The sequence below is a fragment of the Corvus moneduloides genome, chromosome 18 (assembly GCF_009650955.1).
Source record: "Corvus moneduloides isolate bCorMon1 chromosome 18, bCorMon1.pri, whole genome shotgun sequence".
Lineage (NCBI taxonomy): Eukaryota > Metazoa > Chordata > Aves > Passeriformes > Corvidae > Corvus > Corvus moneduloides.
In genome coordinates, this window is record NC_045493.1 from 11471319 (window position 1) to 11493487 (window position 22169).

At 41.9% G+C, this 22169-nt stretch overlaps 1 protein-coding gene across 2 annotated transcripts; it reads right to left on the bottom strand.

Moving 5' to 3' along the window:
- Positions 1-714: 714 nt before the first annotated feature.
- BCL7A (BAF chromatin remodeling complex subunit BCL7A) lies at positions 715-20783 on the bottom strand. Of its 2 annotated transcripts, XM_032127927.1 has the most exons (7): positions 20551-20741; positions 16364-16472; positions 12699-12780; positions 9918-10014; positions 7881-8048; positions 5161-5282; positions 715-4336 (listed from the first exon to the last, which is right to left on the bottom strand). In XM_032127927.1, the coding sequence occupies exons 2-7, from the start codon at positions 16396-16398 to the stop codon at positions 4265-4267; spliced, it is 576 nt and encodes a 191-aa protein (XP_031983818.1). In that variant the 5' UTR covers positions 16399-16472; positions 20551-20741; the 3' UTR covers positions 715-4264. The 2 variants fall into 2 exon arrangements, with proteins under 2 accessions (XP_031983818.1, XP_031983817.1); XM_032127926.1 differs by lacking the exon at positions 16364-16472 and having other exon boundaries at positions 20551-20783.
- Positions 20784-22169: the final 1386 nt, after the last annotated feature.

Consider the following 22169-nt stretch of genomic DNA (forward strand, 5'->3'; position numbering starts at 1 on the left):
ACCCCGTATGGAACTTCTTGATGTGCGTCTCCTGGTTTAATTCACTAATCTGGAGAAGGAAAAAAAACCAAACTAAAAATAGTTTCCTTCCCAGGTTAGTGAATGTAAGGGGTCGGTGAGGATGTTACAAGCAGCCCAGTAAATGCGAAGGGGCAACAGAGCCAAGGTAGGAGTGGGCTGGAGCTGCCTGTAGAACTCCAGGCCACCTTGGGACAGAGCACACAGAACACTAAAAATAAGCTGGACACTTTATATCTATCTTGAATGTAAAGAATCTTTCCAAAACTCTTCTGGAGTTTTACCCTTGCAAGTATCAGACTCGAGCTCGTTTCCAAAGTGAAGCACGTTTCCACACTCTGCCTTCCCTCCCCCCTCCAATTTAAGTTACCACAACACATTAACTGAGCGCCAACTGAGGAATTTGGTACTTGAATTATCTGAAACTACCAAATTATTCTGCAGATTGTTGTAAATACATTGGCCGTATCTGTTTGTTGTTCTTACAACCACCGCCTGCCCCTGCCCCACCACACAATTATCAAGACACCTTTGGACTGCTCAAAGGTGGATCATTTTACACGTTACCAAACGAGACAACACCAGAGGACGCACATTTTAAAATACTATTTATAGAAACAGAAATTTATTGCAAATTTAAAAAAAAAAAAAACAAAACTGAGATTAAATTTCTTGATAAAAATTATTCACACAGCATTCATGTTGTGATTTTTTATTTTATTTTGAAATGAAACCATTGTACATTGTACAAACCATAACTACCGATGGAATAAATAAGTGAAAAATTATACTGCTGTACAACACACACACACACAAATCATAAGATGGAAAACGATTAGGTATTGAAGAAAACAAAATTCATTACACCTTCTAACAGGCCCTTAGATATAAAGAACATTCCAAAACATGACAATGTTTATGTATGAAGATAGCCACCCAAAACTGATATTTTATACTGCCTTGTTGATTTTTTTTTTGTTGTTTTGTAAGTGCCAGCACTTTTTGGAATGTTTAACAACTACTTTCCCAAGCATAAAAATTCCAAGGAATAGTTCTGCTATAAAATGTTTGGCTGAGTAAATCGATTATCCGGAAGGCCTTCCCACATGTTCCACCAACTCAGCTAAATTACTTGCTTGCTTCTAGTTTCTTTTTATTTTTTTTATCTTTTTTTTTTTGTTATTTAATTTATTTATTTATTTGTAACTGAAGCTCCAACATTCAGCATTGTAGCAAGGAAGCACTTCTTGATATTTGCACTATTTCTAAAATATCAGCTGTATGAGAACTTTCAGTCATCTTGAAAAAAATTACATCTCTCCTCCTGCTCCACCTCTCAATGCTTTCAATAAACCCTTATACAGTGAGTTCATAAAACAAGTTTTGGGTAGAGATAGGTCCAAGCCAAAAATAGCTGGATTTAGATCTGGTTTCAAACCTCAGGTGGATTTGAATTCCATGTTCTGGCTTGGTCCCATCTGTACTTTCTGGCATTAAAATGTGTTCAATCACATCCGTTGGCCCATAAATGTTATCAGGCACTTCAAAAGAAGACTAATAACAGTCTTATACACTATTTTGGATTTCTTTATACCAGATAATGTCAAAGTCTCTTCCCCCAGAGACTGACAATAACAGGTCTAAGGAACCCAAATCTATCTGCTTGTTCAGTTGTCTGTTGTCACTAGAATCTCTGGTTAAAATAAAAGATCTGAATGCATTCTGTAGAAGCTGTACATAAAGGATTTCTACCTCAGAAATAAAGCCTCTAGGAAGATGGTTATGATGCCTTGTCTCATTAGCCACAGAACAATGAACAGTTCTGAGCAGAAGCCACAGGAGAGAAAAGGAAGTTTATAATTAAACCTGTTGATGTCAATAATGCCAATAAATGCTTCTATCTAATGAAAAATTTGAGGTATTTTTAGTGCTATTTATATATTTTATTTCTTCCTAAAGTACAGGAATTAGTTCCTAAATGAAAAGTCTATTTACTCCCTTGGAAACGTCTACAAAATGAAAATTAAAAACTTGCTGCGATGCACCTGAAGAGAGGGATTAGTAAACACAACTACTTGTCAAAGGTGGCATCAATTTGTTTTGTTTTAGCATTAAGAATAACGAAAAGTTAGTAAATCAAAAATATTTAAAAGTTTGAATCTTTCTAGATTTGCCCATTTAATATATCAATAGAACTTCTCACAAAATATCACTTAAATCTGAATGTAATATACATACAAATCAATCGTCATGGACCAGTTATCCACATTTTAGGCATACACACAATTCAAGAGAGAATTCTACCGTTTCATTGCATATATCGTGCAAATTCAGTTTTTGGCTCCTCATTTCCTTATTTTCAGAATGTTAATGGACTTCATGATCAGACCAGAAATCCCAAAATCTTATTAGGGAGCACGCTGTTTTCATGAATGATTTGCAATCAGATTTTATTCAGTTAAAATCCAAAATGTTTTATTTCAACATAAAGGAAAAGTTGAGTGTCATAGGTTATTTGGGGTTCAATCCTACAAACATCTTACGGAAGGTCAGTATTGGCTCCCCACTCGTCCCTCCCCTTTTCCCTCCCCCCAATTCCTCATTATTTTTCCTAATAAAGTGGTAATTGCAAACGTAATGCAGTAGTCTAGGTGCAAGCCATTTTCACTATTGGAGAATTCAGACCTAAATAAGCTTCACGAAGACCTAATTTATGAAAAAATGTTATCAACTGGAAGCAACGTCTTTTTTTCGTCTAAAAAAGTATTTAGTTTTTCAGCTTACAAACTACACGCAACCATCTCCAGAGCTGTGAGATCGTATTTTAAATTACAAGTTCCATCTCCCACACCAGGAGAAGGCAGAGCAAGGGCCCGATCCAGCAGCATGTGTGTACACATGGATGGATGTGTGTGCATGGAAGTGGGAGATCAGCGGTTCCACCGACACCGGGTGTTTATTCCCTGGAAGTACAAAGCCCACTGGAAGACCAGACCCTCGTGACCTGATGCAGATGGTTCCACACTTCTGCTTGCCAGGAATTTGAGGGGAGCTGCACCTACCTTGTGCCTTTCCATTAGTTTAATTAGCATTAGCACACTTCAATGTAATTGGAAGAGAAGGAACATTCCTAACTGGTGTTAGGAACTGGACTACGGAAACAACAAGGCTTATTTACAAGACTTGCTGAAAGAGAATAAGGAACCCCCCTCCCCCCCAATACAGTATTTTCCTGGAACATAGAAGTAAACATCTCATAATGAAACAGTACAATGAAATCCAGTTCAGTGAAAACATGATATCAAAAAAGACCAATTGAAAATAAACTCACTGTGCATCAATCCCTTTGATCCTATTTATGTACATAGTGGAACTTTCCTGTAAAGCAAGTTGTACCCAGTACAGAGATCTGGACCTAATACGTAAGTATTTTAAGTGCCTGTGTTATAATCTATTCAGATCTGGACTATAAATGGTAAACAGATCATGTTAACTTCTGATGAAGTTAAGTATTTAGAAGACCAAATTTACAGTTGCGAATGCCATGCATTCAATAAAAGATCTCCACTATAGCTGCTAAAATAAAATATCAAGCTCCTTTTTCTCCTTGGACTCCAAGAGTGAAAATGGCTTCCTGATTCATAGTTGTTTAAAAATTTAAGCACCAGGGATTTAAAACTTAAAAACGAAACAAAAACCCCGAACAAAAAAAAAAAAAAAAAAAAAAAAAAAAAAAGCCTTACTACATGGCATTATGCAAACATAGGCCACTTTGCAAAGGAGACAGTTGCAAAACAACTTTTAAAAGTTAGCACTGTTTTCAGAACACAAGGCACAAAACAAAAGCAGACATCACGCCAGAACAATGAACTTCACATGAAAGCTAATACCTGACCTGTACCATCCTTAAATATCTTACAATGTTAAATAGAGAAATGAAAAAAAAAATACAGCAGCAACATAATTGTAATTTTGACTTTAGAAACAGTGCGTAGACCCCTCCTGAGTTGTTTACTCCAACCATTTCAGAGACAGTAACTTAAAAGTTCTCAATGTTTGTTTCACAGGAAAAAGTTTTCAGTGTCTGAGAAGTTAAACCTTTGTTAGGCTTTCTTGGATTTTTGCTTGGTAACTTGAAAAGTTAGGAGTTCTGTCCTCATCCAAGAGAAGATGCTTAAGTAAGGTTGTTCTATAATTAAGCCCACTGATGTACCTTACATAAAAACTGACCAGAAAAATCTATAGTCTAAATCTCTTCAACATTTTGTTGGGAAGCCTCTACTTTCATCTTTTTAGAAGGTGGCACTCCTTCAGAGTCCTTAATGAGGGGGAAAAGAAAAACAGCCACGTTATCATTGCACTGAAGTTCAGGCACCATAAACATCAAACAAACAGCACCAACAAATTCCCCGGTGTGTGACGTGTCCCAGACAAAGCATCCCTGGATGCCAGAACATGTCCCAGTGCTGCCTGAAGTCACTCCTCTACTTACATCTTACCTCAGCATCTTTGCACTTGTCGTCTACAAAGGGCAAAATTCTAGTTCCAGGCTAAAACCCACAGTGAATATTCCAAGGAACAGCCTCGATGGAGGGTGCACTGAAACCAAGGACCCACAGCAAAACCAGGAGGAGCGGTGCTCTGCCTGAGGATCTGGACTTGTCCTGCCCTGAGAAGGGCACAATTGCAAGGATAATTTCTTCCTCCCACCCATCCAGAATTTTTCAGTGTTTCAGTGAGTAAACACCCAAATATCCACAAATTAACTCTCCTAACTGCCATAAGCAATTACCTTTATAGAAGGTGTTTTACTTCTGAATGGTCCTCAAAGGGTCCAGTAGGTTTGTTCCAAGCAATTTATTAATGTAAAATGTTAATATTCCCTTAAAAACATGGTCTGGTTTAATAAACTGAGAAACCCATCAGACCAATCTGGTCTTACTGTTCCAGTTCTGTGAGATTCAAGCAGCCAGTCACCTGCACCACAAAACCAGGCACAGGCACATTTCATACTTTACAGCTGCTTTACTGTCCTCACTTTTGAAATCAATGGAAATACGAAACTGTCCTCCTTACATTTGCTTTTAAGTAAAAATAAGCTTTTCCAAGACCATGTAATCTGACTTTTGCACTTGAAGTTACCTGAGAGTTTTTAGATGCCTCTGTAATTAAATCATTTTCTCCAGAGGACTGAATTTCTGCTTTCTCTGAACTATTCATGGAATTCTCCATTGAAGACTGTGAATTCTGTTCATCAGAGGTATCTGAAATGTCAAGAAATAATTTTAAACAAATGAAAGCTTTCAGCAGGAGCTTTCCAGGATGTCTTTCCATCAGCAACATCCCCAGCACACACATTTCACCCACACTGTAACCATTAATGACAACACACCTAACAAGTGTACGGATATGGTGAATTAAGCTCAAACTCCAGGATCACAACCTGGCTGCTGCCAGAACTTTTCCTTCCTGCTGCCAGAGCACAGACCCTAGGATCAGACCCTAGAGGGAGCCAAGCTCCTGCACAGCCTCACACAGAATGTCCGAGCCCTCAGCAAACAAGTCTGGACTGCAAGGGAATTCCTTCAAACCAGAAGCAAAAGGGCTGAATTGTTACAACTAATGGCTCTAAAAACCTGTGGTTAAGCAGAGAGAATAAAGTTACCTGAATCAAAATTCAGCCATATATTTAAAATCCTTTTTTTCGCCTGATACTACATTTGAGATAGAATTCAGCTAACTAGCTTAACAACTAAATTTTTAATTCTGGTGCATAGGTGTAAAGAAGTCCTCCAGCCTGTTACAGCTGTTACTTGCTTCCAGCTTTCACTGGGAGGTTTTATTTTTTTGGTTGACTGGTTGTTTTTTTAAACCCTTCCCTCTCTCAAAACAAGACTTACAGAAGACTCAAGGTTAAAGCACCCATTTACTTAAACAGGGGACAGGGACATGTAAAATGTACTCCTAGATCCCTGACCCAAAGAACATATGAATTTATTCCAGATGAAGAGAAATGCAAGATCAAACAAAACTGCTGGACAGCTTTGGTTAATGAAGATGCCATAACCAGTGAGTAATGTATATTTTTGTGGTGTACTGTATAGAAAGCATCACAAGCATTTCTGAATTCAAGACAAAGTGACGCCCATGATGAGCATCTCAAAGATCACATTCAGCAAACTTGGGCAGAATTCTCTTCCTGTCCATGTCTAACCAGAAATGCATCTTCATGCTGATAAAGAAACAAGTCCCAAGGGTCCAAAGAAATCTGAGTTTCAATTTTTGCTGTGTATGTCTCAGCACCCACTGAGCTGAGGAGCACTTTGCCATGTGCCCATCTCCCCGTGACAAAGCCAGCTCATCACCGCTGTTCTCTTCCAGCTGCTCCTGAGGACACACTCAGGCTGCTGCTGACCTTTGGACAAGGGGATCCATACCTTAAACCACCAAAGCTATTCCAACGCCTGCAGGACTTGTTCACACAGCAGAATGCTTTGAATCCACCTTATTTAAGAATTCCTCATTAAGCATTTCTGACCACCCAAACTGGCTTACAGGAACCTCCCTGATTTCAGTGGAGTAACATGAGATAGACGTGCAAGGTCATTAACCCTGACCAGCTGAATAATGTCCCAATTGCAGGGTTCTGATTGATCACAACAAGGTAGATAAATGTTTAATAAATTGTTTAACACAGCATTTAACCAACTGAAAAAAACCCACATAGCGGGTATTTTTTGCCATTATGTCTCCCTTTCATTTTACAATAACTGGTGCTGGAACTAATCCAGAGGACTTGGTATGATTTTCCCTGAACCTAAATTTAGCCAGGGGAACATGTATGCTATGTAGCAGCTTCACATAAGCAGGTTCAGACAATATTAGACTTGGGAGTAAATCCTTACTGTTTACTGTGGCCAAATATGCAAGTGGAGATTTTCTTTGAAGGAAATGATGTTCTGATTTATTCCCATTTGGTGCTGGTTCTGCTGTCAGATTTGAACCCCAGTTAAGAATGACAACACTTAATATATTTAACCACTCTGGCATTACCAAGATAAAAGTTCTAAATTTAAATTGGTCAGTGGATCTACTGAGTGAAGAACTAAATCAGGAGGGCATAATTTAATTGCTTTGGTACGGGAAGAATTCCGCAAGCAAATTATTAGAATGGTGTTAAGGACATCTTTTATCTGTTATAATAGGACAAAGAAAGTTATCTTTCCAAGAATATAAATACAGAGCATGTTTCAATTACCCAAAATACCATTTAAAGAGTGAGGTTCAGAACAATCTCTTAACCCACATGTATTTTTAATCTGTGCACAACTGCAATAGAATCTTGTAATGCTTTTAGAAAATTAGGACAGAACTCAGAGCTAACTTTTGAGTAAGTAGCTAGCAGGGTTAAGAGAAAAGAGAGGTTTCATTATAGTTTACACAACTAAAAAAGTAATTTCAAAGTATCTCACCTCTCATTTAATGTCACACTAGAGAGCAAACCTCCACAGATCTACACAAAATAATACCTTCAAGGATTTGTGTGATTACATCGTAGCAGCCATTTCAAAGATGATTTTAAATTATTTCTTCTTTCAAGGCTGAGATTTGGGAACAATACACCAGTATTTTGTTTGTTTCTCTCTGAAAAGACCCTGAATGTCAGTGTGACCTTTCCAGTTGTATGGAAGATCACCAGTAGGTCAGAGAAACTGTGGCCCATTTTCACATAAATGCTGAGAATTTAGAAACCATTTCTTTCAAATTGTTATTTTCCAGTTCTTAAAGTGGATAAGCAAATAAATAACACACTGAAGGATAACTTCTTTTTGTTTGGCTTTCAAATGGCCCTCCTAGCTCACCTTCTGAACCAGGCTGCTCCTTTGCCTCTGCCTGAGTTTCGTCAGACTTGACTTCAGTGCCGTCTGCTTGTATTGCCAAGTTCTGCTCTGGTGCTGGACTGGAATTACTGCTGTTTTCCTGTTTTATTGGGGAAGCATCAGCTATTGAGCTCTGGTTGCTGTTGTCATCTGTAAACAGAGGAGTGGAAAGCAACAAAGTTTGATTTGACAAGGTACAAAGCACACCTTAATTCTTCCACATTATTCCCTGGTAACACATGATATAATTTAGTTCATTAGGGATCAAGTCCAATCATTTAGACTCACACTACACATCCAACTTTTTTCCACAACAGCCCATGGAGTTTTCAAGCAGTGACCAAAAATCTAATTCTAACAAATTTTATACATTAAAATCAAGAGTGTTTTACTCAGATCTGATCCCAAAGAACCCAGAATTTTGTAGTATGAGTAAACCAGATCAACTGAAGTGACGATCTCATATAACACAGGGCTAAGTAAGTTCATGCTGCAGATTTACAAATACTCATCACTCCAATGTTCAGATGAGCAGATATTTTTTGAATTGTGTCCTTAAGGTCAAAAATACCAACCCAAAACCTCTTCAAGGTAAAATGTAACATCCAGTCCCAATATCAATAGTTTCTAAGCGATAATTGTCCAGAATATTCTCTAGCCCTCAAAGACTTGGATCACAGGAATTTTCTGCAGCACAATCTGTAGATAACAGGAAATACTCTGCCTGTGCCCTCTCCCTGTGACAGTGGTTTAAGCAGCTCAGCTATTATTTTATGGACAGTAGTGGGGTACAACTTCCTTTAAGCCAGACTAACATCCATGGATAACCAAAAGGGAAGCTCCTGCTCCCTAAAGAAAACTAAGCCTGCAAAACATTGTGACTTAAATTACTAGAATACAAGTCAATCCACCTCCCTCTGCATCTGTACAACTATTACATCCAAAGGACTTCAGGAACACAGAGCTGCTGGTGGGACCACCTCTCTCCAGAGCAGCCTGAAGTCAGACCACAGTAACTTTATCACGAAACTGTACAGTGTGAAATTGTACAGTTAAAAACACAGGTGATAAATGATAAAAAAAGCAAGTAGTACATTCACCTCATGGATGGGAGAATCAAGACTTAAAAAAATTAAATGATCTGATCAAGGCAAAAGTTAAAAGGTTTGAAACAGATGAAAAACTAATCCAGATCTGCAAAACTCCTGCTCACTCCTTTAACTGCAAGCCCACACTTGCTCTCAGCAATGCAAAAAGCAACCAGGAGGCAACACAAATGCAAATAAAACTGAAATTAAAAATTTACAACCCACTAAAACGTGATCCTCTCTTATCAGCTCAAACAGTGCTGCGTTCTCAGCCATAATTGCTATCCAAACACCCAGAAGGTAAAAACCTGAAGCAGAGCTGAGCTGTGCAAGCTGCTCTGTAATAAACACCAGGCTAACACTCAAAAGTCACATTTTAAAAAAAAATTAAATGAAATAAAATTGACCTCATAGTGCCTGACTGGCCAACAAAAAAATGCTTTCTTGAGCAGTTAATTTCATCAAGCTGCAGCAGAAGGAAGGCACCACAGAACCAGAGCTCTCTTTCCTGGCTCTTGAAGAATTCTCTTGACCTTTATCAGTTAGAAAGTTAATAAGTACAAAACCTGCCTAAATTATAGCAGGTACCACTGAGGCTTTGGGGGTCTTTTGGTTCTTCAAGCAGCAAACTCGACAGACTTATTACTTCACCTGAGTGCAGCGCTTTGAATGACAGGTATTTCCATTTTATTTTCATATTTAGCTCCACTAACAGTATTTTTTCCCTCACACTCATAGCCCAAATATAAATAGCATTTAAACAACAGTTAGTACATCCACAGAAGAGACATCCAAGGTACCAAGTGAGATCTGATGCTGTTTTCACTTTGATTCAAGTCCATACATCGGAGCAATGCAGAAGCTGAGGTTGTTGGTTTACACTTTCACAGCAGTGTAAGAGGGTAATTGGGTCTGACCTTCTCCCACTCACCATGCATGTCCATCATCCCTGGGGAGGAGCTGTTCTCTGGAGTGGTCACTTCAGAGCCACATTTTTCATCTTTGCCCTTTTTCTTATTCTTATTTTTCTGAAAAACAAAAGGCCCCACACACAAATGAGACTACGGCCGTGCAGAGAAATCCACATTGCTGTGTAAAACCCTCCCCACTCAGCGCTTCTGTAAGAACAGCTCACAATTTCAAATGAAACCCTCTTCTCTAAAACTAATGCTGTTTCTTCATTCAAACTGGAAGATGGATTAAGAAAAATCAGACTGACCTAAACCAAAGAGCACAAGCACAACAACCCTGTGTGAACTGTAGGTCCCAACCTGCTCCCAACCCACAAGGATTAAGACAAAGGAAGGGACCGTAGCATCCATCACGTGGGGAATCTGTGCCTGCTAAGGGATGCAGCATTTGCAATTAGGAGGTGACGTAATCAGTCTCACAGGAAAAAGAGCCAGCTGCACCGCTTTTGGAGATCCTGCCTGCTGAGGAGACAATTAAAAGCCTGACTCCAGGAAGAATGCTCTCAGCCCATCCTTTCAGACAGAAACTGTCCCCCAACGAGGGAAGAAACTGAAACACAATCAAATATTGTCTAAGACTGCAGAAGAAATTCAACAAGTGATATCTGGAGGGACTTTTCTCTCTATTTTAAACAGATTATTAAGCTTGTTTCCAAATTGTATTTTTACTTCAGAGAAGCCAGATTTTACTCGCTGATGCATGAAACAGAGGCGAGAGCACATGGACTTCTTTACCTTTGCAAAACGAAAGGTCACAGGGGTCATGATCTCTCTCAGGTTTGGTTTTGTCATTTTTTAAAGATAAAAAGGACACTTTTGCCAGAAAAGAAATATCGAAAGTGACTGTGAGCAATTTAAGCTGAGAAGTGCTTTTTAAAGAGGCTTAACCATCAAAGTGATGAGGTTCCAGAACAGCCTTCTACAACCAGTAGGAGGAAGAGCCAAGCTAACTGTAGTGCAGAGAAATGTCAAAGTGTCTTAGGAGCAACACATGATGGGGAAAGTAATTTAATTTCTGTTCACCAAAATCAAAGACAACTTCCACTTGAAATAGGGAAGGTCCCATTCTCCTGTTTTAGTGAAAAGCAAATATATTGTCTGGATGAAATTGGATATAAAAGGATGTCCACAACAAAATTTAATAGCCGAAATTATCCCTGCCTGATATTTATTGTTAAAATATACGTGCTTGTGTTCTGTGTGAGACCTTCCAGAGCAGTAAGACAGAAACCTTGCAACACCAAGCCTGCAACAACTGCAGCTGCACAACAGCCTCTACCCAAAATGAAAAGAATGTGACTGTAGGACATCAATGTAACTGGTCTTAAACAAGTGTCCCAATTTCAGCAAATCTGGAGCCTCAACTTAAAGATGATGGCTCAGGAAACACAATTAAACTCTGCACATAGAGACCATTATATAAGCCCATTCTTCATAATAGAGAACCTGACTTTGGGTAGCAGTGACCTTGAAAATTCATCCAGAAGCTCACTTAGAAATTCCGTTTCCAAGTCCCACAGCACCCATCCTGCAGGCACAGCTGAACAGCAGGAAGACAACTGCCAGAAGCCATGAGCCTAAATATCCTAAACCCTGCACTCCCTCTCATACGGATAGCACAATTTTCCCCCACTATGTACTATTAATAATAAAATCCAGACCAAACATTTGACAACTAGAAAGAATGAACAGGTTTCCCAGTTCCCAAGGGGGAACTTCACAGAGATGCTGCCCAAGCAATGGAAGAACCCCCACAACTCTGACAGTCCCTGAAATCTGTGGGACAACAAGTATAGAAATAAACAAACTCAGTTAAAACAACCCTAATAAAAAAAAATAGGTCTTAAATTTGGAGTCTGAGTAAGACAAGGTCATGACACTGTCTTGTCTGAAAAACCACCATTTTGCACATCTATTAATGGAGAAGTTTTCGTCCAGATAGGCCTTCACTCCTATTTCTGGTAAAGTAAAAGCACATGACAGCCCAAGGAAAGAGTAGCAAACTTAGGATATGTTTTCTCTTGTATCATTAATTTACTGTGGTATCATGGGTTAGTGTTCTTTGTATCACAGTATTACAATTTATAAGATGAGAGCAACGATCATTTTGAAAGGCAGTTTGCAAGTCCTATCGACTTTGATTTTTACACTTACTTCTGCCAACACCACATGAACAGTGCACACAAAGAACATAAACATGATGCACAGACAGAACATTTATCAAGGGAAAACACACATGACAACAGAAGCATGGTGTTGCTGTATCACTTGGGCTGGACATCTTAATACAAGTGATCCCAGTGCCACAGGATATTCCTACCCTCATGTCAGTGTTTTGCAACCTATTTTTGAGCAGAATAGCAGTGACCCACACATAGAATATGCTCTCTGCCCTGTTCCAAACCAGCTACTTTCTTTAAATCATCAGAGAGAAAGAGGGGAAAAATAATCCATGTCAAAACTTACCCTCCCTGCCTCCCAGTTATTGAAAGGTTTAAAACTCAGTTTCAGCTGCATGTTTAACAGTTATCTGAGAACTGATCCCAGCTGACTCCAGGGAGACTGTCACACACTGACCCATCAACATCACTTGCTGTAGAGATCAACATCTCCCTGCAGCTTGCAAGACCCACACCAGTCTTAGCTTAAAGGCTCAAAGAAAATCAAAGAATATTTCTTTCGACTTTGCTTCAACAAGAGCAACTGCATCTGGAAAAAGCAAGATACTGCAGGATACTTACATCATCCACTTTAGGCTCTGTTACTGGTACCCATTTGTAAATCCTTAGGGATGTGTCGCCAACTGTCACCCACTTCTTCTCCCTATAAAATTACAATGCAGGAGAAGTTAAACTTCAGATTCAGAAGAGAGTGATCTACTATTGTAAGTTGTCAAGGATTTAAACAGGCTATTAAGTAGGATGATCTCTATTACATCATCTTTAGCACTGCATTGTGCAAATTGTTCTTTGCATTTCACAACTTGCTAGAGCACTGCTAACCTCCAGATTTCTCAGGGCTGTTACTTGACTGGGTGAGTAACTGCAGTAGCAGTAATAAGATCTGAATTAAAGATAAAGTTAAGAAGAACAGCAATTGAAAATGCGGATTTAATGCCTACAATTTTCATTTAAGTTTCTAGACAGCAGAAGAGGGTTTAGACAGACCAGTGTGTTTTGATTGTCATGAAGCTGTTTAATGGGATTAGAAATCTAGATGCATTTTGACCACCTGAGGTTTATCTGGGGGCAGAAATTTGCTGCTGGCAATTTAATGTTCACTCCACACCCCTGACAGACAGCTCTGCAATTCCAGCCATAGGACCAACAGCCTCATGGGGAGCAATATGTGCCATGGTGCAGAATCCAGGCTCTGGAGAGCCCAGCTCTGGGGAAAGGCAAGGCTGAGGCTATCAGAGAGGGGAAAGCACAACCTCAGGCACTGTGTGCAGACTCTGCCAGCCGTGAATGGTGACACTGACAAATTGTGAAGGAAAAGTGGCTGCAGGGCAGCTCTGCCTTAGGGGGTCACAGTGCTGGGCTGGAGAGGGATGCTGAGCGCTCGGCTGAGGGATGAATTCCTTGAGCTCTGCACATCAGGGCATTAAAAGAAGGTCCATAATGCCAGAGAAATTTCATCACGTTTCTGTGATCAGTTTTCAGGTCACAGATTACCACTGCTGGTTCCTGGGTTTGCAATGCAGCTCTGCAAATGGATCGATTAAAAGTTAACAACAAAGACCGATTCCATTAAATATTCAGGAACATCTGAAATTAATTTGGCATGAGATCTCAGGCTTTTTTTTGTTTGTTTCCATAAGCACGTTTAAATAATAGATTTGGGATCCAGTTATAGATTAAAAAAATAAAAAATGTTCTTTGCAGGATGGGAGAAGCTGGATGTGACTCCAAATATATGTATTTATATATATGTGATAGCTCCATTTTTAGAAAGGGCCTCCAGAATCAAAAGCAGCCACACTGTACAAATGTCACAAACATCCTCCGATTTGTTTTAGCCACTAAAGCCCAATCTTGTATTTTCCCTTTAGAAGAAGAGGCATTTTCCTGTTTAATTAAGAACAAAAGCAAAACTAAATTATGCATGACTATTTGATACATTTTTGGATCTGTCCATAATGATATTTTAATTGAAGTCCAAAACTATTTCAAATTCATTTCTTTCCCACTGCTCTTTGTGGAGCAGTGTTCCCTCAATGTGTTTAGACACAGCCATTTGGGTACACTAGGTGGCTGAAGTATGTCAAAATCCAATTTCACTCTAATTTGGAGCTCTACATGCGATAAAATGACAGTGGAGATGAGGGCATGTCAATAATGAGAGCATACTTAATTGTGAAAAGATGATCATGATATAATTTGGGGTTTTTTAAGGATACAAGACAAACTAGATTTATTTCTACTAAAGAAAACCTTTGAAATTATGGAAATAAAACCAGCTGGGGTTTTGTTTTGGGTGTGGGGAGAGGTGAATAAATGTTTTTTTAAAAAATCAAGATTTTATTCTTTTCCTACAGCAAAATATTACTTAGAGATGCTGCACTGGAAAACCAAAAGTTCAAGATACCTGTTAGCATCTCAAAGCAGCCTCACACAGCATCTTCACTGGACAGACTGTAGAACACAGGAGGAAACCTATATTAGTAACTTTTTCCTTCTAGTATTAAAGTTAGCCCTGACATTTTAACTCTTCTGAGCTTCTTATGTACCACTTTAAGTTTTGATAACCCTCAGCTATAGGGATTTTTAAGCTGATTTCAATACACAGTAAGTCAGACAACAACGGGAATAAGAATATTTTGTGATGGAAGTACACCAACATCCCAGTCCTGCAAACACTTATGGCTAAAAAGAAAACCCAACATCACAGTGCTATTATGCAAATATTTTACATGTGTAAGTATTTACAGTATTGACAGTTTAAGACCATGAAAGTATTAATAAGAAAAAAAGAAAGACAACCTCCTCTAAAACTTAATAAAAGCATTGGCAGCACAAACACAAATCTGTTAACAAAGAAACGCAATGAATTTCAGACATTTAAAGATCAACAGGGTAAAATCATTTCAAGATTTAAGACATTTATTGCAAATTAAGCTTAGAATATTATCTGTAATACTTACTGCCTTACCATTTCAAAACAAAACCCAAAATGCAAACAAGCAAACAAAAACCCCAAACCCACTTCTACTCTGAACACTCACTTTTTAATCTTTTGTGCAAAGACACCATCCCAACCTGCTGATCAGGGACTTTCCTTTTCACTCAGTGAGAATTGATAATTTACTGATGCTGCCCATGGCAGCAAGTTTGGGAAATGCTGCACAAACCACAGAATATCCTCATCGGCCCAGTGCTGGAGTAGGAACGAGGAATTAATGAACTCTTGTGCTCAGTCTGTTGTGAAACCTTAAGTAGTTTCTTCACCTGTTTTCCTGTCTGCTGCACCCACCCAAAGATCCTGACCAGAATTCCACCCCCGTCACTCTATTCCACCTTCGATAAGTGATGACTGAGCAATATCTGTCATTGCACCGTCCCCTGTTATTCTCTATAGGTTGATCTCTGTGTTGACTGTTGGATTGGAAAAGATGGCTAATGTAACACCATCAGCCTGACACTTTATCAGGCTAAAAATGTGGTAATTATTAACTTTACTTGTCCATGTCTAGCTGATAAAACTCCACAGTTTTATAAAAAAACCCATTTTGCCTGTTTTCAAAGCTCTCCTGTTCCTCCATGAATGACTCAGGAGTAACAACACCAGAAAATGGCAAAACTAAAATATATACAATAAAATTTTTAATTTTAATCTTCCACACTGAAAAGTATCTTCAATATTTTAGTTATAGTAAATTCAGAAACTAATCAGTGCAACAGAAACAAACCCTTACATTTATCTGAAATTGTGTAAAAGCATTTTTAAATTCTGAACTGTATCTGCACAGCATTTAAAGGACAGCCAAGGGTACAAAGGGTAAGCATTAGTATCAACACTTCTTCAGCGCTCATGCCTGAGGCATACTAATATCTCAGAACTTACATCATTATATACTCAATTCCCCATTCTAAAAAACCCAAGACTCTTAAATATATTTATACTTTGTTTAGTAACACTAAAGCGCCACAGATGAACATCAGATTCCACGTATAAAAGTAATATACGGGTGAGCAAACACAACAGTGTATATTACACTTATACAGAAAGTGTCAAGGCAGCTTCTGCAGCAGCAGTGAGTGCCAGAAACATTTGACAGCAGAGACACAGAAAGCCTTTACTGCCAATATATCACTCAAGGAAAGGCTTTCCCACTTGTTTGGCCTTTTCCCATGACTACCATTCATCACGGTGATCTGCATTTACACAAGGATTTGCTCCCACATACCCCATCTTCTGCTGGTGATCACGAAGTGACGTCATAATGCTGAATTTATCACATCACACTCACTTGCATTGCAACAGAGTTTGGTGAAAATCACAGAATTATGACCTCCCTGTGGGATCAAGCAAAAGAGAAAGGGGATGGGAAAGAATATGCCATTATTATACACAAAAAGTGCTGTCAGATGCACAAAAAATGATTTTTTGAAGCGTAGGCGTGCTTTTCCGAGCACGCCTACTGCTGAGTAGATGTTTGTCTAGTGACTAACGTGAAGGAGCCCCAAACACACATGGTGTTTATTGACCAGGCTGCAAATACAATAAAATGCCATGTAGGGTAACTGGACAAGGACATGTGGTCACAGACACCTTCTCTCTGAGTTTATCTCAGTACAGCACATTTGGGGAGTCTCCTGTAATGCACACAGGCCAGCATGGCTTAAAGCAAGCCCTGCCTGGTTCCACGTGGCCACAAGCACCTTGCTCACAGCAGACAGAACCATGGCTTACACATTACAAAACTTTAACTTCAAGTTCTACTGAAGTCAGAGAGCGTATCCTGGCTCAAAAAGAAATAATCACAAGCCAGAATTAAAAAAAGGTATCATAATTCAAGCATGGTAACAGCATGTTTGGGCCACTACAGAACTTCAGAGCATTCCTGCACATACACTGGGTATTTTTACTTCAACTGCCACTACCTGAACTACAATCTTAGCAGGAAACCCAACACAGCCAGGCTAAAGCAGTGATCTGGGAGTAGCAAACAGCCTTTTTCCAAAGACATCATGTTAAGGAGTTCTATGTCATTAACTCCTTTTCAGAGCGAAAGCCTATTTGAAGAAGGAGGCACAAGCAGCAAAACCTACAGAAGCTCAATCTCAGAGCATTACATACCACACAAAAACATTTTAGCAAGTCTGAATGGAGACAGTGAACAGAAAAGCTACAGCAGCATTGCCTAGAAATCCTGAACAGCCACAGCTCACAATCCCAGCCAACGGGACCAGGTAACACAGCCTGTAGAGACTCTTCCCCTGACTTTCTCCAAATACTTTCACCAGCTGTCCAGGTTCACCTCTTCTCCCTAAGGTGTTATCAGCCTCCAGATCAGGGCTTTGATGGGTCAGAAGAAGGTCGAAGGACTTCTGAGAAATACTGCAATTCAAAGACAAGGCAACGCAGTCGGATTTCCCAATTCCTAGAGCATTCTCTAAAGCCAGGGTTACCTATCCCCACCAGGTACTGCAGACCTCCACCCTTAAATGTTTGCACAGCTGTCCGAAAGTCCAGCAGTGCTACATGCAAATTATTTCACTGCCTCCTAAGACATCCTACCACTTAAGCTTTCCTCCTGCTCATCCCTTCTCTCTTCAGTAAATGTCTGCGTTTTCCTTCATTTAATAAATCAGACATTGACAAAAACCAAGCATGTCTCCAGTATTTTTCTTACGCTGGCTGAGGGCATAAGAGTTTTTGCCCCTCTTTTCTTGGAGCCCACTTGGAATCTACACGTCCCCATCAACCTTTAAAGACAAAAAACCAATCCTGTACCATTCACTGTGACAAATTAATCTCAGACGATTTTTTAAATAGACTGAGAAAAGAATTTTAAGTATTGTTAAAGAAAGGTAGAACTGTTCTCTTACTGTGGAAATTTAACATTTCTGCCACACAAACACAAGGCAACCGTGTATTCTGTAAGCCATGTGCTGTGTGTTTTCCAAAACAGATGCTCATTCATGAGCAAGGTTTAAACAAAGGAGATAAGGTTACAGTAATCTCAAGATAAAAATGTAACAACTTCACTGTTTACTACTAAGTTCCAGCAATAACCAGAAGTGCCACGCGCTCCTGAACAGACAGGAAGACAGAGGACCTGCATCCAAGGGCTGGCTGTCCAGGAACACTAATTTTCTAAGGAACAAAGCCTGCCCTGATGGAAGCTGCCTTCCAGCAGGCACAGATGTGACAGCACAGGGGCTCAGGAATACCAAGCACAGCAAGGTGCTGCACACCTGCACAGGTGGATAAAGCTCTGGATAAAGCCAATGTCCCCTCGGATGAGTTCACAGCCCAGTCTGTCTCCCTGCCCATCCCTGGCACGCACCACCCCAAGCACACAAGTGTCACAAAACTCTGTTCTAGGAAATGTTGGACGCAAGGTATTTTAATTTTCAGTGGCTGCATTTCCACAGAAGAGCTGTGGATGGCAACAAATTGCTCCTATTATGCAAATGAAACTGCACACTTGGAAATTGCCGATGTGGCTCTTCTGAAGATGCAGGAATTGCTAGTGTGGAAAGTTCAATTTAACAAGCCAAGTCTTCTCAAAACACTGAAACCACAAAACACAGAATCTCTCTTGCTAATTTCCCACTGTATTTGACTGCAGGTAGGGGGTAATCATGAGAGTCACCTTCAAATTATGATTCCTCTGAAAATAAGAGAATTGCTTTATGTAAATACTTGTGAAGTGCACGTACAGAAAGTCATATCAATACTTCTGATAATAATCAACAGAAACACTGCATGACTGTACAGGAATCCTTTAAAGCAAGTTGTCTATCGTGAAGGTTAAAATGTAGAAAAATCTATTTATATCATAAGATTTCTGTTTTACAGAAAGAGCCATAGCAACGGGCATGATGGCAGAGAGTCCTTGCCAAGAAAAAATAAATAAATTAGGTATTTTGTTGAATGGCCAAGCTTCTGTCTCTACTCTTTCTGAATTCCACAAACCAGGATTCAAAAGGAGCGTGCTGCGCTCATGAATGAAATACCTACAGACAGAACAGTCCCACACATCCAACCACGCTCCCGTTGGAACAAAAGTCCTGTCACACCGCGGCACATTGTTCTGACCCTCCAAAACCGGCCCAGCAGTCAGCAAACTGCACTTAAAAACAACACCCGAGTAGAAGAGAGTTCCTGAAACCACCCGAGCTGCGGTGCTGGGGCTGCTCCGGCTCCCCACACAATGGCTGGATTCTTTGAAATCCCCATCCCGTGCCCGGCGTTACTGGACACACGTCCCGATTCTTTGTCCGGCTCACGCCAACGGACCCATTCGTGTGCTCAAGGCCATTTAAAACTTAACAATCCATTTCGCCCTAATAACGAACACGAATTCTGTATTTTGCTTTTCTTTTAACGAAAACAAAGCGCTAGCTGAGGAGGGCAATAGAAGTGTCCCCTTGACTTCAAAGCCTCGAACCAGCTGAGTGATGCACAATAACAATAACGCAAGGGATTTCCCCGTGGATTCCAAACATTTAAAGAAAGTATTTTAAGATACATGCACAGAGACTGCTGAGCAGTCAGCTAACTTGCTGGAAGAAAGATTCACTCTTGAGTCACACCGGCACTGCTCTTTATCCCATCCCAAATCCCCGGACCGACCATGCAGAGCACGGCGGCGACCGCTTTACTGCATTGTTTAAACACCTCGTGTGGGTTTTTCTAACAAAAGCAGAAAAAAAAAAAAAAGACAAAAGCGGGAAAATGCCAAAACGCGTTGAAGGCCTAACAAGAGGGACTTATTTCACATGGGGTATAACCTTTTATTTTATGATTTAGGAGAGGTGCCAGGGGCAGTTTCGCGCTCTCTCCCGGAGCGTCGGTGGGAGACGATCGCGCTTGGGTTTGCTGCGCTTTTACGCGCAAACCCCGGGAACTTGGGAGGTGAAATCAATACACAAACAGGCAACGACAAAAAAAAAAAAAAACACCTCTCGGGAGCTTCACAGGGGTATTCTCAACGTGTTTTCTTTTTTTCCAGAACACTTCTCCGAGCACTACTTCCACCCAGAAGAGCGGGCGGCGGAGCCACCCCGGGCCCGCTCCTCGGGCCCTTTGTAGGGGCCGGCGGCGGGAGGCGCCCGACACGACCCCGCCGCCCGCCCATGCCCGAGGCGCCGGGCCCGGGACCCGCGGCGCGGGGCAACGGGCCGGGGTCCGCGGGGAGCGGCGGGGGGCGGCGGGGAGGGGGCTCGGCCGCACAATGGAGCCGCCTCTCGCCCTCACACGCCGCCGCCGCCTTCATGTGACTCGCCGGAGCGAAATGGCTGCTGGGTGCCGCCGGCTCCCCGCCCCCCGCGGCCGCCGGCGAGCCCCGGACCCGCGCGGGGCCGGCGCGGGGGGCGCGGGGGGACGCGGGCGCGGGGTCCCGGCGCGGCGCGGCCCGCTCACCATTTGCGCACTTTCTCGATGGCCGCCATCACCCGCTTGATATCATCCTTCGCCCGGCTCCGGGTCTCGGCCCGCACCGACCGGCCCGACATGCTGCTGGGGGGCGGCGGGCTCAGCGGGGAACGCGGCGCTCGGCGCGGCCAGCGGCTCGGTCCGTGTGTCGGGGCGCCCGCCCGCACAATGCCGGGGCTGCGCGGGGCTCGGCGCGGCTGCGCTCCGCGGCTCCGCTCGGCTCCGCCCGCCCGCCCGGCGGGGCCCGCGCTCCGCGCACGCGCGGGGCCGGCGGGGAGGGGAGGGGCGGCCGCCGTGAGGGGACGGCGGGTGGCGGGAAGCGCGGCCGCGGCGTGAGGGAGAGGAGGGGGGGGGGTCGGACCCCCGGGCGGCTCTCGGGGCTAAGGGGACACCGCGGAACCGCGGGGACAGCGAGCCGCCCCCGGCGGGGACCTGCGGAGGAGGTGCCGGGCGGGAAGGAGCCCGCGCGGCGGAGAGTCCGGAGGCGGCCGCCGGCCCCGCGCGCGCGGGGGCTTCCAGAGTTCCCGTCGCTGGTTTTCCTCGAGTGTTCGCTGGAGCGGGCACAAGACAACGTTCTTTCCCCACTTCCACCAAGCTCAGCCCGTAAGTTACCCTAGAACTAAAAAGTTTGTCCGATTTCAGCTCGCCTCAAGTCTAAAGGGCTGTCAAGAGCTGCCCAGGGAGGTGGTGGAATCACCTCCCTTTCAGGGAAGGACTGGATGTGGCACTTAGTGCTATGGTCTAGGTGAGAAGGTGCTGACCGGTCAAGGGTTGGACTCGAGGATCCCAAAGATTTTCTCCAACCAAATTGATTCTCGTGATTCTGTGATAAACCAGTGCAGTCTAGCAGCATCAAGAGCACAGTTACACTTTACCACAAAGCAAACTCCAGTCCTAAAATCCAGGGATTTTAAAAACCTCAAAGCACTTTACATATAGAGAAAATACGGGTTTTTGTGCAGGGCGGCGACAGAGACCCCTGCCACCTTTGCACCAGTTGCTGTGACAGACCTTGAACACAGGAATGGGCAATGTAGTCCCCTGTTTAACAGGAAGCATAATTAGCAGAGTTTGATTTTTTTCCCCCCAGTGCTTATAAAGTTTCTCAGCTGCTTTAAATAATTCCAGTAATATCCATGGAATTGGGCTGCTTTTGAGCAGTGGAGGCTCAGCTCCGACAGAGATCCATGGCAGTACACGAACATAAAGGGTAAATGAGTTACATGGGAGGTGATGCTCTGCAGGAAATTTGTCACAGACCTGCGAGCTCTGGTGTGGTACTGCTGGACTCCTTCATTAACTTCTCCCTAATGCACACCTTGCTGCTCCTGCTAATTGTACAATCACAGATGCTCTGAGTACACAACAGCGATCTCTGTTTAAAAAACATTGCTTCTGAAAGGAACGCTTCTTAAGGGCCTACATTATTATTCAAATTGATGCCGAGGATGATGTAAAGAAGGGAGCTGTTCAACAGCACTTCACTGATCTTTCTACGGCAACTTGTATCAGTCTCATTATGCTGTTTATACACACACAGTGCGATGCCGTCCCATTGGTATTACACTGCTAATTGGAATTACTACTTTCAGAAAGAAAAAGTCAGT